We start from the raw sequence: 11050 nt of genomic DNA on the forward strand, positions 1-11050 counted from the left end.
AGGGTGGGGAGAAGAGAGAATCCGGGGGGGGGGGGGGGGACAAAAGAAGCAGGGAGAGAAAAACACAGGACAGGAATGGAGGGGGAGCTAGAGGAGAGAGGACAAGGGGGGGAAAATGGGTAAACAGAGAGAAGAGAAAGATGACACAAGCGTAAAAAGGTGGGAGGTGAAAAGACAAGATATAGTTTTACATGTTCAGGGTTAGAAGGAGTTCAGACCACCCACGTCTTCTTCAGCAACCAGGGGGATGGTCATTCTCCAGCCTATGTGCTTACATACCTTAGATGGTAGAAGACGTACTCCCTCGTGAGGGTGTGGAGGGGAGATAGAGATGGGAGCAGCAGAAGGCCGTAGCGGAGCCAGTTGGGATGGGGTGTGTCCATTAGAAGGGCAAGGGGCAAACAGGACAATCCAAAGATGCCGCTAGCATAACCAGCCTCCATTCTCACCCCAGAGCCTCAGCCCTCACCTAAGCTGAATGTCGGATTCCTGCCTGCCCATTAAATCTTGCCAGACCTGGATACTCGTGGCTAGATGTGGGCTGGCCCAGGCCTGGGGTGGGGGTGGGGGGAACCTGCCAAGGATACAGGCTTCTTCAGTGTACGGCACGGCAGCCGTAGTGCCCCCGATGATGTAGCTGTAGAAGGAGACCTCGAGGGTGTAGCAATAGGAAGTATGGTCCAGTAGCCCACCAAGGAAGCGACGGCCAGTTCCTGCTTTCACAGCATCCCGGTTAAAGGATGTGCTGGACTGGGAAAGACAAAGTAGGGAGGAGAGAATCAGGGCCAGGCACCTGCTGGCTATCGGATCTTGGGTCTTACTACACCTTTGGGTCTCAGCCTCCTCATCTGAAAAGTGGATATTAACCACATATCACAGAGTTATTATGGGGACTGATTACATAAACAAACAGAATTAAATGAAAGCATCCAGCAGAGTTCTTTGGATAGTAACTGCCATTTAACAAATATTTGTGGGAATTTGAATGGGGACAGATGGAGCAAGGAAACGTAGACAGAGAACAATAAGCAATTATATTGTGATGATAATCAAAATGAAAATTTGGGCAATGCTTGCAACTTTGTAATGTTGCTTCCTACATGGCATCTCATTTACACTTCAAAATAACCCCTTTGCATAGGTGTTGCAATTTTGCCCCTCTGGGTGTGAAAATGAGGCTCACAGAGATGGAGCAGGCAAGTGATACAGCACAGAGTTGAACCGAGGAGTAAGTAACTCCAGAAGCACTGACACTCCTTCACAATGGCTCCCTCCGCTGGGGGCAGGCGAACTCCAGCTGGATATCACCAGAGGGTAGGGATCATGGCTGTTTCTCCACAAGAGTGTCAGCTTCACCCATGGAGGTGGACAGAGGGAGGACAGAACCAGCGGGTCAACATCTCAAGTCCTCTGTTCAAAGACAGGTGAGATGTTGGGCAACTTGCCTTATTTGGTTTAGCCTCAGTTTTCTCATCTGTAAAGTGGAGGTGATAATACCATCTCTTTCACAGAACTGTGAGGTAATTCATCTGAGGTTAAAGGACATTCCCTGCTAACCCACAGAGATCTAAGGAAATAAAGAGACTGTGGTTTTTTAATAAGAGAATGTGTGTCTTGTTCAGCAGAGTATAAGAGAAGAAGGAAAAGAGGGAGAAAGAAAATAGCAAGACAAGGCAGAGATTTAAAGACACATTTAAAGGAAGAGAAACTATGTGTGCATGCACGTGCATGTGTACATGATACGTGTGCATGTGTGTGCGTGCGTGAATTCTGATAAAGCAAGGGACCAGAAAATTAGAACGTCACGTCTGAAAGGACCCTTGAAGTTCATGCAGTGAAATCATTTTAACGTTGGGTACTGAGGATCAGAGAAGAGACAGGGAGGGGTGAGGACAGATTACTTTGACCCTGGTCTTGAGCTCTTAAGATGGCTGCTGCAGTGCAGGAACACCATCAGCCAAGGCCAGAAATAAAGCTCCTAGACCGAGCCCCTTTTGTTTGCCTTGGAAACCTCACCCCTGTGAGGGTCTCTGAGGCCTGTGGCCCAGCCTCCCAGGGAATGTGGATCCAGGAGACCACAGCCTGCTCTGAAATTGGAGTGGTTTCAAAAAGCCTGGGGCTAGCCATCCTATGGATTCCTACAGAAACAAGTGTGGTTGTTTCTACCCCAGAGATGTAAATGGGGAGCCACCTGGGTATCTCTTGGGTGCAAAGAGGAGACTGGTCCAGTTCCTCCCGGGTCTGGCATTCAGAACTTCTGAGATTCAAAGCATCTTATCTCATGGAGAAATTCATCATCTCCACTAATGTCCAGGCCTGGAGTAATGGGCAGGCAAGCCTTCAGCTCATCAACTCAAAAATTGCTATGACCTTTGTGGGCCTCTCCCACTCTGGCCATACAGAAATAATGGCCTTAGAGAATTAGTATCAGAACAAAGGAAAATGTGCAGAAACTCTCTCCCATGTCCCCACACCACATGCTGACTCTACTCCTCATCCTCTCTCCAATACTGCTTCTTGCTGCAAATTATTCTAGCTGCCAGTCCACAGCCGCTGCAGTCTTCTCGGTGTGTGAGGTGGGTAGCAACAGCCAGCCTCTGGAGTCTGCTGAGTCCTTACTGTCTGCAGACTCCTTTGCTGTCTATTGCTGTGTTTGTGCTCCCAGGAAGCTGTGATGCAGGCAGGGCAGAACATTATCACCCATGAATTACTGACAAGGAAATTGAGACCCGGAAAGGCTCATGGAGGGAGACAATGCGGAGCATACACTGCCCTCCCCACTTCAGCAGGTATGTTAGGCTCCTACTAAAAGGGCTGGTGAAAGTAGGCCCTGGGGCAGGGTCCGGTCTGTCACGTGGTGGTGGGGGGGCTTGGTGAGTCCCGTGTCTTGCTACTGCTGGGGTCAGACCAACTGAACAAAAAATGCCAGCTCCTCAGAAAGACCACATGCTGCCTTGGAGTCTCCCTCCTGATGCAATGGGCTGCTTGAGGGCATGAGCGGAGCTCGTTCACCTCTATCTTTATTGCCCACACAGGGCCTGGCACAGAGCTGGCTGGTGGTCTGTGAATGTTAAACCCAGCTGAAGTGAGTGAAGAGGAAGAGAGGTAGGCAGTAAAAGGGAGGGGGCTGGGCCGGAGAGGGGGCGTGCTGAGAGAGAACCCTCGACTTACGTAGGAGAAGTCTTCAGCATTCTGGCAGAGAAGCTTGGGGAAAATGGCCTGCCTCTGGAACCGTTCCTCATCCTCAAAGATGTTGCCGTACATGAAGCCATTCATCATGGTGGAGTGGGCGTGTATGTCAATATAAAACTCCAGGCTTGTTTTCTGTTGAGAGAAAGGATGACAAATGAGAAGTCTGGGGTCACAGAGCTTGCCTTAAAGGATCAGACACTAAACATGGTGCATGAACGTGCGCGCACACACACACACACACACACACACACGCTCACATACTTCCTTCTGAGCCGGGCCTATGTGTCAGCAGATTTAGCAGTCGTCTGCAATGTGATTGGAGGGGTTGAGAGCCGTGAGGATCAATTTCTCCCCACTTTTAACACCATCTGCCCCCAAGGTCTGAGAACACTATAGTTAGTAGCATCCTTCTTCAAGAGGTGAGGGCTTTGTTGGGTTAAGGCTTAATGTTGCTTACCCAGAACAGTTAATACATTCATGACTAAAGGCACTAGCAGACTTTGTTTTTCCAATCAATGAGAAATACCTTTTAGGTAACATAATTGCATTTACATTGGGCTTGCTTATAGTTTTGGCCTGACTGGGCCATTTCTAGCTGAGGAGGTCTGGGGTAGATCACTGCCCTACTCTGAGTCTCAGCTTTCTTATTTAGACAAATGGGTATTTTAACTCCAACCTCAGAGAAGTTATACTGGGAACCAAACACTGCAATAAAAATTACTATCATTTACTGCATATTTAATGCATGCCAAGCATGATTCTGGGAGCTTTATGTACGACATATTAGTTAATTCTTTTATTTAACCTCATTAGATGCTACCACACCTACTGTCCAATAATATATAAATAGTGCATGGAAAAAAACAATACACACTATGCTCTGTAATCTGTAAAGATGACTTTGACTAGTCTTTCTCTGCTCTCCACTTATACATATTTAAGGCATTCCCTAGCCTGAAACGGTATTATTTGCTAGTGTTTCCACCAAGGAACTCCCTGAAGGTAGGGAGATGTCTCTAAACAGCCCAGTTCCTGGACATGAAGGATGATATTCAGGCGCTGTATGCAGTATGACTGCACAGGCAACCCCAGGGAGATTGCCCTAGACACCAGAATGGACTGGCAAGAATTAGGGAATTTTTTGGCCCATAAATCTTTCATGTTCCTCAAATCTGACTTTCTCTTCCAAGATATCAGCACAGTGTATACCTGATAATCCTTTCTGAGAGTAGCAGAGGCTCCAAGTATGAAAGAGACTTGTCCAACCTGGCATAACTAAGGCTAAAAAAGCCCAGGTCTCCTGATCCCTGGTGCAGTTAACTTATCGCCATCAATGGCCAACTCTAGAAACAGTCACGGAAAAATCTGGCCACCTTTCCATCCCTTTTCTAGTATGTGTTCCTGGGAAAGAAAGTCCACACTTAGAAGAGCTCTCTCTCTTTGGGACACTTTGAAACGAAGTTACCACCAAATGAAAACCATGTTGCTTCTAGAATGTGGGCCTGGTGACTGTCATTTCATTTGCCTCAGAGTTGGAGTGAAAAATTACGTCTTGCCGAGCTCCCAACTCTCTGGGTAGCATAAGCTGTCTTTTGAGAGATACAAGATGCACTGCTCTGTGTGATATTAAACTCATCATTTTCAGCTTTGGAGGTGGAATACACAACGATTCAACAGGAGCCCTATAAAAGTCATCTTCACAATTTTATTTTCTTCAATTGTCTGTCTTTTCCTCTGAGCTTTTGATGAGTTGCAGAGGAAAGGAGGAGGTAGAGAGATGACTTAAGAAATGTGTAAGGAGAGGCTGCAGTTTATATCTCTGAACACCCAAACTGGAGAGGGTCTTAGACACCAGCTGCTTTGACCTTGTCTGGCTCAGCGCTGTGTGGGGAGCTTGCTTGTGTAGGGCTGGCCAGCGAGTTAGCAAAGGAGTAAGAATTAGAACCTGGTTCTTCTGATAACATTCTAGAGTGGCTTCTACTGCCCTATTCTGACACCTGGCACCTAATGTGATTTCACTTTAAAAAACCAGCAAATACTATTGATTGATTTACATGGTTCAAAAGTCAAAAAGATATGAAAGAATTTATAGGGAGAAACCTCCATATCGCTCCTATGAATCTCCAGGCACCTGGTTTCACTCCCCAGAGGCAATTCATGTTAGTAGGTTCTCACATATGCCTTTCAGAGATACTTTATGCACAAACAAGAAAATATCCACCCTCTCCCCGACATTCTCAATACACACACACGGTAACACGCTAAACACACTCTTCAGATCTGCTTCCTTTCTCTTAACATGTCTTGGAGGTATTTTTTCTCAGTACATAAACAATTACTTCATTCTTTTGAAAAGCCCTATATAAACTATTTAGCCAGCTTCCTATTGGCAGGCATTTAAATTATTTCCAACCTTTTCCTGTTACCAGCAATGTCTTGGTGGTTCACTCTGTATATACGCTAGCTCACCTATGTAATTATATGTAAGATAAATTTCAAGAAGCAGAATTTCTGGGCCCCTGTGCATTTGCAGTGCTGATCAACACTGACAGACTGACTCTCTCAGAAGGACCAATTTATACCCCTAGCAAAATATTCAATGTTTCTTTTGCAATTACACTGACAACAAGGGTGGAATGAAACCTTTTGGTATTTGTCAATTTGGTGGGTGAAAAATGATATTGAAGATTAGCTTTAATCTGAATTTCTCTTAGTATAATTCTCTTTTATTACATGGTTAAGTGTCTTTTCATATGTTTATGAACTATTTGCATTTTATTTTCTTTGAATTGTTAATTTTATCTGCCCATTTTGAAAGCCGGATTGTTGGCTTTTATGTGTGGTATAAAAATATTTTTGCTCAGTTTGTCATTGTTCTTTGACTTTACTTCTACTAGTACTTTTCTCCATGCGGAAGTTTTTAAATGCTAATTTTTTATACAGATTTATCAATCTTTTCTTTTGTGGTTTCTGGGTTGAATTCTTTCATTGTTTCTTCTATTATTTTTATCGTTCTACTTTTTGTAGTTAAACATTTCATTGCAATTTTGATTTATGTGGACGTAGGCTGTGAGGTAAGGTTACACTTTATTGTCCCACACTATTTATGAAATTGTGTATCTTTTCTCCACTGACTTGAAAAGCCATCTTTACCATATACATTTTTTTTGTACGTATTTGGGTTTATTTTTGGACTTTTCATTCTGGTCTAATCATTTCTCTATTCATTATAACACAGTTTTAATCATATGAAGTTTATAATGTATCTTATTTCATTAATATGGTTAAGTGTAGTTATCACCCGTCACTATGCAACACTATTACAATACCATTGACTGTATTCCTGATGCAGTACCTTTCCTCCTCATTACTTATTCATTCCATGACTGGAAGCCTGTATCTCCCACTCCCCTTCACTCATTTTGCTCACCCCCTGCCCCAGGCAACCACCACTAGTTTGTTCTCTATATTCATGGGTCTGTTTCTGGGTTTTTTGTTTGTTTTGATTTTTAGATTCCATATATAAAGTGAAATCATGTGGCATGAGCTCTGACTTATTTCACTTACATAATGCCCTCTAGGTCTACCCATGTTATCATCTGTTATCACAAATCCCAAGATTTCAAGATCCCATTCCTTTCTATGACTAAGTAATATACCAATTATATATATATATATATATATATATATATATATATCTCTTTTAAGAGATATATATATATATCTCTTAATCTCTTTTAAGAGATATATATATATATCTCTTTTAAGAGATATATATATATATCTCTTTTAAGAGATATATATATATATCTCTTTTAAGAGATATATATATATATCTCTTTTAAGAGATATATATATATATCTCTTTTAAGAGATATATATCTCTTTTAAGAGATATATATATATATCTCTTTTAAGAGATATATATATATATCTCTTTTAAGAGATATATATATATATATATATATATATATATATCTCTTTTAAGAGATATATATATATATATCTCTTTTAAGAGATATATATATATATATCTCTTTTAAGAGAGATATATATATATATCTCTTTTAAGTGATATATATATATATATCTCTCTTTTAAGATATATATATATCTCTTAAAAGAGATATATATATATATATATCTTAAAAGAGATATATATATATCTTAAAAGAGAGATATATATATATCTATATCTTAAAAGAGATATATATCTATATCTATATCTTAAAAGAGATATATATCTATATCTTAAAAGAGATATACATATATCTTAAAAATATATATATATTTATATATAAATTTATATTTATATTTATTATATATAAATATATATATTTTTATAATATATTATATATACTATATATATATTTATATACATATAATATATATATATATATATATATATCTTAAAACTTTTTTTAATGTTTATTTTTGAGAGAGACAGAGACAGAATGCGAGTGGGTTAGGGGCAGAGAGAGAGGGAGTCACAGAATATGAAGCATGCTCCAGGCTTCAAGCTGTCAGCACAGAGACAGACGCGGGGTTGGAACTCACGAGCTTGAGATCATGACCTGAGCTGAAGTCAGACACTCAACCGACTGAGCCACCCAGGCGCCCCTATATATATATACATATATATATATCTTTATCCATTCATTTATTCATGGACACTTGGGCTGCTTCCATACCTTAGCTATTATAAATAATGCTGCAATAAACACAGGGTGTACATATCTTTTCAACTTAGTGTTTTATAATGCATTTTAATATTTGAAAGGCTATTATCACCTCACTATGCTTCTTTTCCCAAATTTTCTTTACTGTCTTGCATATTTTTCTATGTGATCTTTATAATTAGCTTGTTTAGTTTTTTCTCCCCAAACCCTGTCAATATTCTCAATATTTGAGAATACTATTCTCAAAAATATAATCATACAGGATTTTTGTATTACCATAGGAAGAATTGACTTATAAGTTGGAGCCTTCTAATCCACGAATATGTTTTGACTTTCCATTTATTCAAATTTTCTCTTGGGTACAGTAGGAAATTTTGAAAGTTTTTGTTTTTGTTTTCATATAGACCCTGAACATTTATTTTTGATGCCAAGGCAGTTTATATTTTCACTCTCTGCTGTAATTACGATACTTTCTTCCATTAACTCTTCTAACTGATGGTTCTTTATAAATATAAAGGCTCTTGTTCTCGACATATTAAATTTATATCCGACCCCTCACTAATTCTATTATTATTTGCAGTAATTTTTTGTTTAATTTTTTTGGATTTTCATTTGTTTATTCAACAAATAATCACTGGGTGCCTACGATGTGTCAGACAGTGTTCTAGGCATTGGGGTATGCACCAGGGAATGTGCTGGGTGCTAGGGATAGAGCAATGAACACAACAGAAAGTTCTTGAACTTGAAGAGTTTATATTCTTTGAGGAGAGAAAGGGAATAAACAAATCAATTAATAAATATACAGGATGTCAGGAGGCATTAGGGCCACGGAGACAAGTAAAGTAAAGAAATGGAATAGAGGTCTTGAAAACTAGCAACATGAATGGAGCAGGAGAGGTAGTCTTGAGGCTATCAGTTAGAAGAGTCTTCCAGGTAGAAGGAGAAGTCAATGCAACATGCCACATAATGTGACACCCACTCGGCATGTTTGAAGAACAGCGAGGAGGTGAGGATGCCTGGAAAGAGGGAGTGAAGAAAGGGGACATAATTTCCAGGTTTGTAAACTTATTACTTGCACATAGGAATTCTATCTCATTTCCCCTGTAGTTTTTATGCTTCTAATTTCTTGTTCATGTACTACATTGAGTAGTACTTACAAAACAATGGTAAAAGATTAGTTTCTAAGACTACTTCCCACTCTGAGACTCTAGGGGCTAGAACTGGAGTAAAAAAAAAAAAAAAAAAAAAAAAGGAAATTTATCTGAATAGGGGTCTAAGTTTGAGGTCTTAGTTTTTTTTCCTCTCCACTGCACATATCCACCACTTTGTTGGGAATACCAAAGACCACAAATACTAATTCCAGCCATGTCCTTATTATGTTCTCTATCTAAACTGGCTTTATGGACTCATGTGGTCCAGTTAGATGGAACATGGAAGGCAGGAGCAGGGTTTCTACACAATCTGTGACTATGGAGAAGTGGAAACTCTTCACTGTGCCTCAATTTCCTTATTTTATTTTTAACTTTTTAAATGTTTATTTATTTTTAAGAGAGAGGCAGAGTTCAAGCGGGGGAGGGGCAGAGAGAGTGGGAGACACAGGATCTGAAGCAGGCTCCAGGTTCTGAGTTGTCAGCACAGAACCCAAAGAGGGGCTTGAACTCATCAACTGTGAGATTTTGACCTGAGCTGAAGTTGGATGCTTAACTGACTGAGCCACCCAGGCGCCCCTCAATTTCCTTATTTTACAAGTGGTTGTTGGATGAGACAGAGGCGCTATGACTTCCTTAAACTTGTCATGATTTCTTCTTGTCCTCAGTTAAAATAAATCCCTCATTCTTCTTCAAACAGCTGCTTGTTTGGGCCTTGGTATCAGTGCTTGTTATTCTATACCTAATCTGGCGGATAAGTATGTCTGTGAGTCTATGAGGACAGGGACCACGTTGGATCCAGGTCTCATCACCTTTACCTGTTCCACTACAATAGCTTCTTACCTGGTTCCCTTGCTGTTCAGAGTGATTTTTTAAAATGCAAATAAATGTCACTTCCCTAGTTAAAACTGTTCTGTATTTTGGGGAAGCCGGGTGACTTAGTAGGTTAAGTATATGACTTTTGATTTCGGCTCAGGTTACATGAAGCCCCGCATTGGGCTCTGCACTGACAGTATGGAGCCTGCTTGGGATTCTCTCTCTCCCTTGTCTCTGCTCCCTCCCATGCACACATGTGCTTGCACGCGCGCGTGCACACACACACACACACACACTCTAAAAATAAATAAACTAAAAAAAAAAAACTGTTCTATATTTCTCTACTGCTCACATGATAGAGTCCAAGCCCCTTAATAGATTTTAAAAGGGCCTGTGTGATCCAGTCCCTGTCCTCTGTCTAGTCTCAGCTCTTGACATTTCTGGTCTCACACTGTCCGCGCCAGTCCTGTGGAATGACCGGCAGTACCTCGCACTGCTATGCTCAGGACTCCGGCTTCACATTTACACACAATAAATAATCTCCTTTGCCCGGGATACAGTTTCTCTTTATCTGACTAACTTTGATACAAGCTTAAAATGTGAGGCAGAAACTGAATGGATGCTCATCAGTCTCATTTCCTTTTCCTGGACCATGGAGGACACTTCCCAGTCTCCTTTGCTATTTGGCTGGGATCAAATGGGATGACAGCAGTGGTGACAATTGCCACTTCCAGACCTGACCATAACACTCATACACAATCACCCACATTCTCTCTTGTTCTTATGCATGGAAGTTACATGTAAAAACAATGGTGTCATAAGAAGGAAGAAGCCTATGTCCCTGAGTCACCACTGGGAGGAAAGTGGCCAGGAGAGCCTTTTGATCTGCATCAGACTATGATGACATTTCATTGTATTAAGCCACTGAAATTTGGGGATTGCTTATTATAGCAGCTAATATTATTCATCTGACTAGTATAAAATCTCAATTCAGGGACACATGGGTGGCTCAGTGGGTTAAGCATCTGACTTCGACACAGGTCATGATCTCAACGGATCATGGGTTTGAGCCCCGCATGGGGCTCTGTGCCGACAGCTTAGAGCCTGGAGCCTGCTTCGGATTCTGTGTCTCCCTCTCTCTCTGCCCCTCCCCTACTTGTGTGTGTGCTCTCTCTCTCTTTCTCTCTCAAAAATAAATAAACATTAAAAAATAAA

General features: G+C 40.9%; 1 protein-coding gene across 4 annotated transcripts in view; it reads right to left on the reverse strand.

Moving 5' to 3' along the window:
• Window positions 1-11050, reverse strand: part of LOC122227036 (BEN domain-containing protein 5) — a 1450833-nt gene that overhangs the window by 58621 nt on the left and 1381162 nt on the right. For all 4 annotated transcript variants that reach the window (XM_042951161.1, XM_042951163.1, XM_042951160.1 and 1 more), the window contains exons 10-11: window positions 3172-3324; window positions 588-750 (exon numbers count right to left, since the gene is read on the reverse strand). In XM_042951161.1, the coding sequence (XP_042807095.1) occupies window positions 588-750; window positions 3172-3324 (316 nt within the window). The remainder of the gene's footprint in view (window positions 1-587; window positions 751-3171; window positions 3325-11050) is intronic.

This window comes from Panthera leo, chromosome C1 (genome assembly GCF_018350215.1).
Source record: "Panthera leo isolate Ple1 chromosome C1, P.leo_Ple1_pat1.1, whole genome shotgun sequence".
NCBI lineage: Eukaryota > Metazoa > Chordata > Mammalia > Carnivora > Felidae > Panthera > Panthera leo.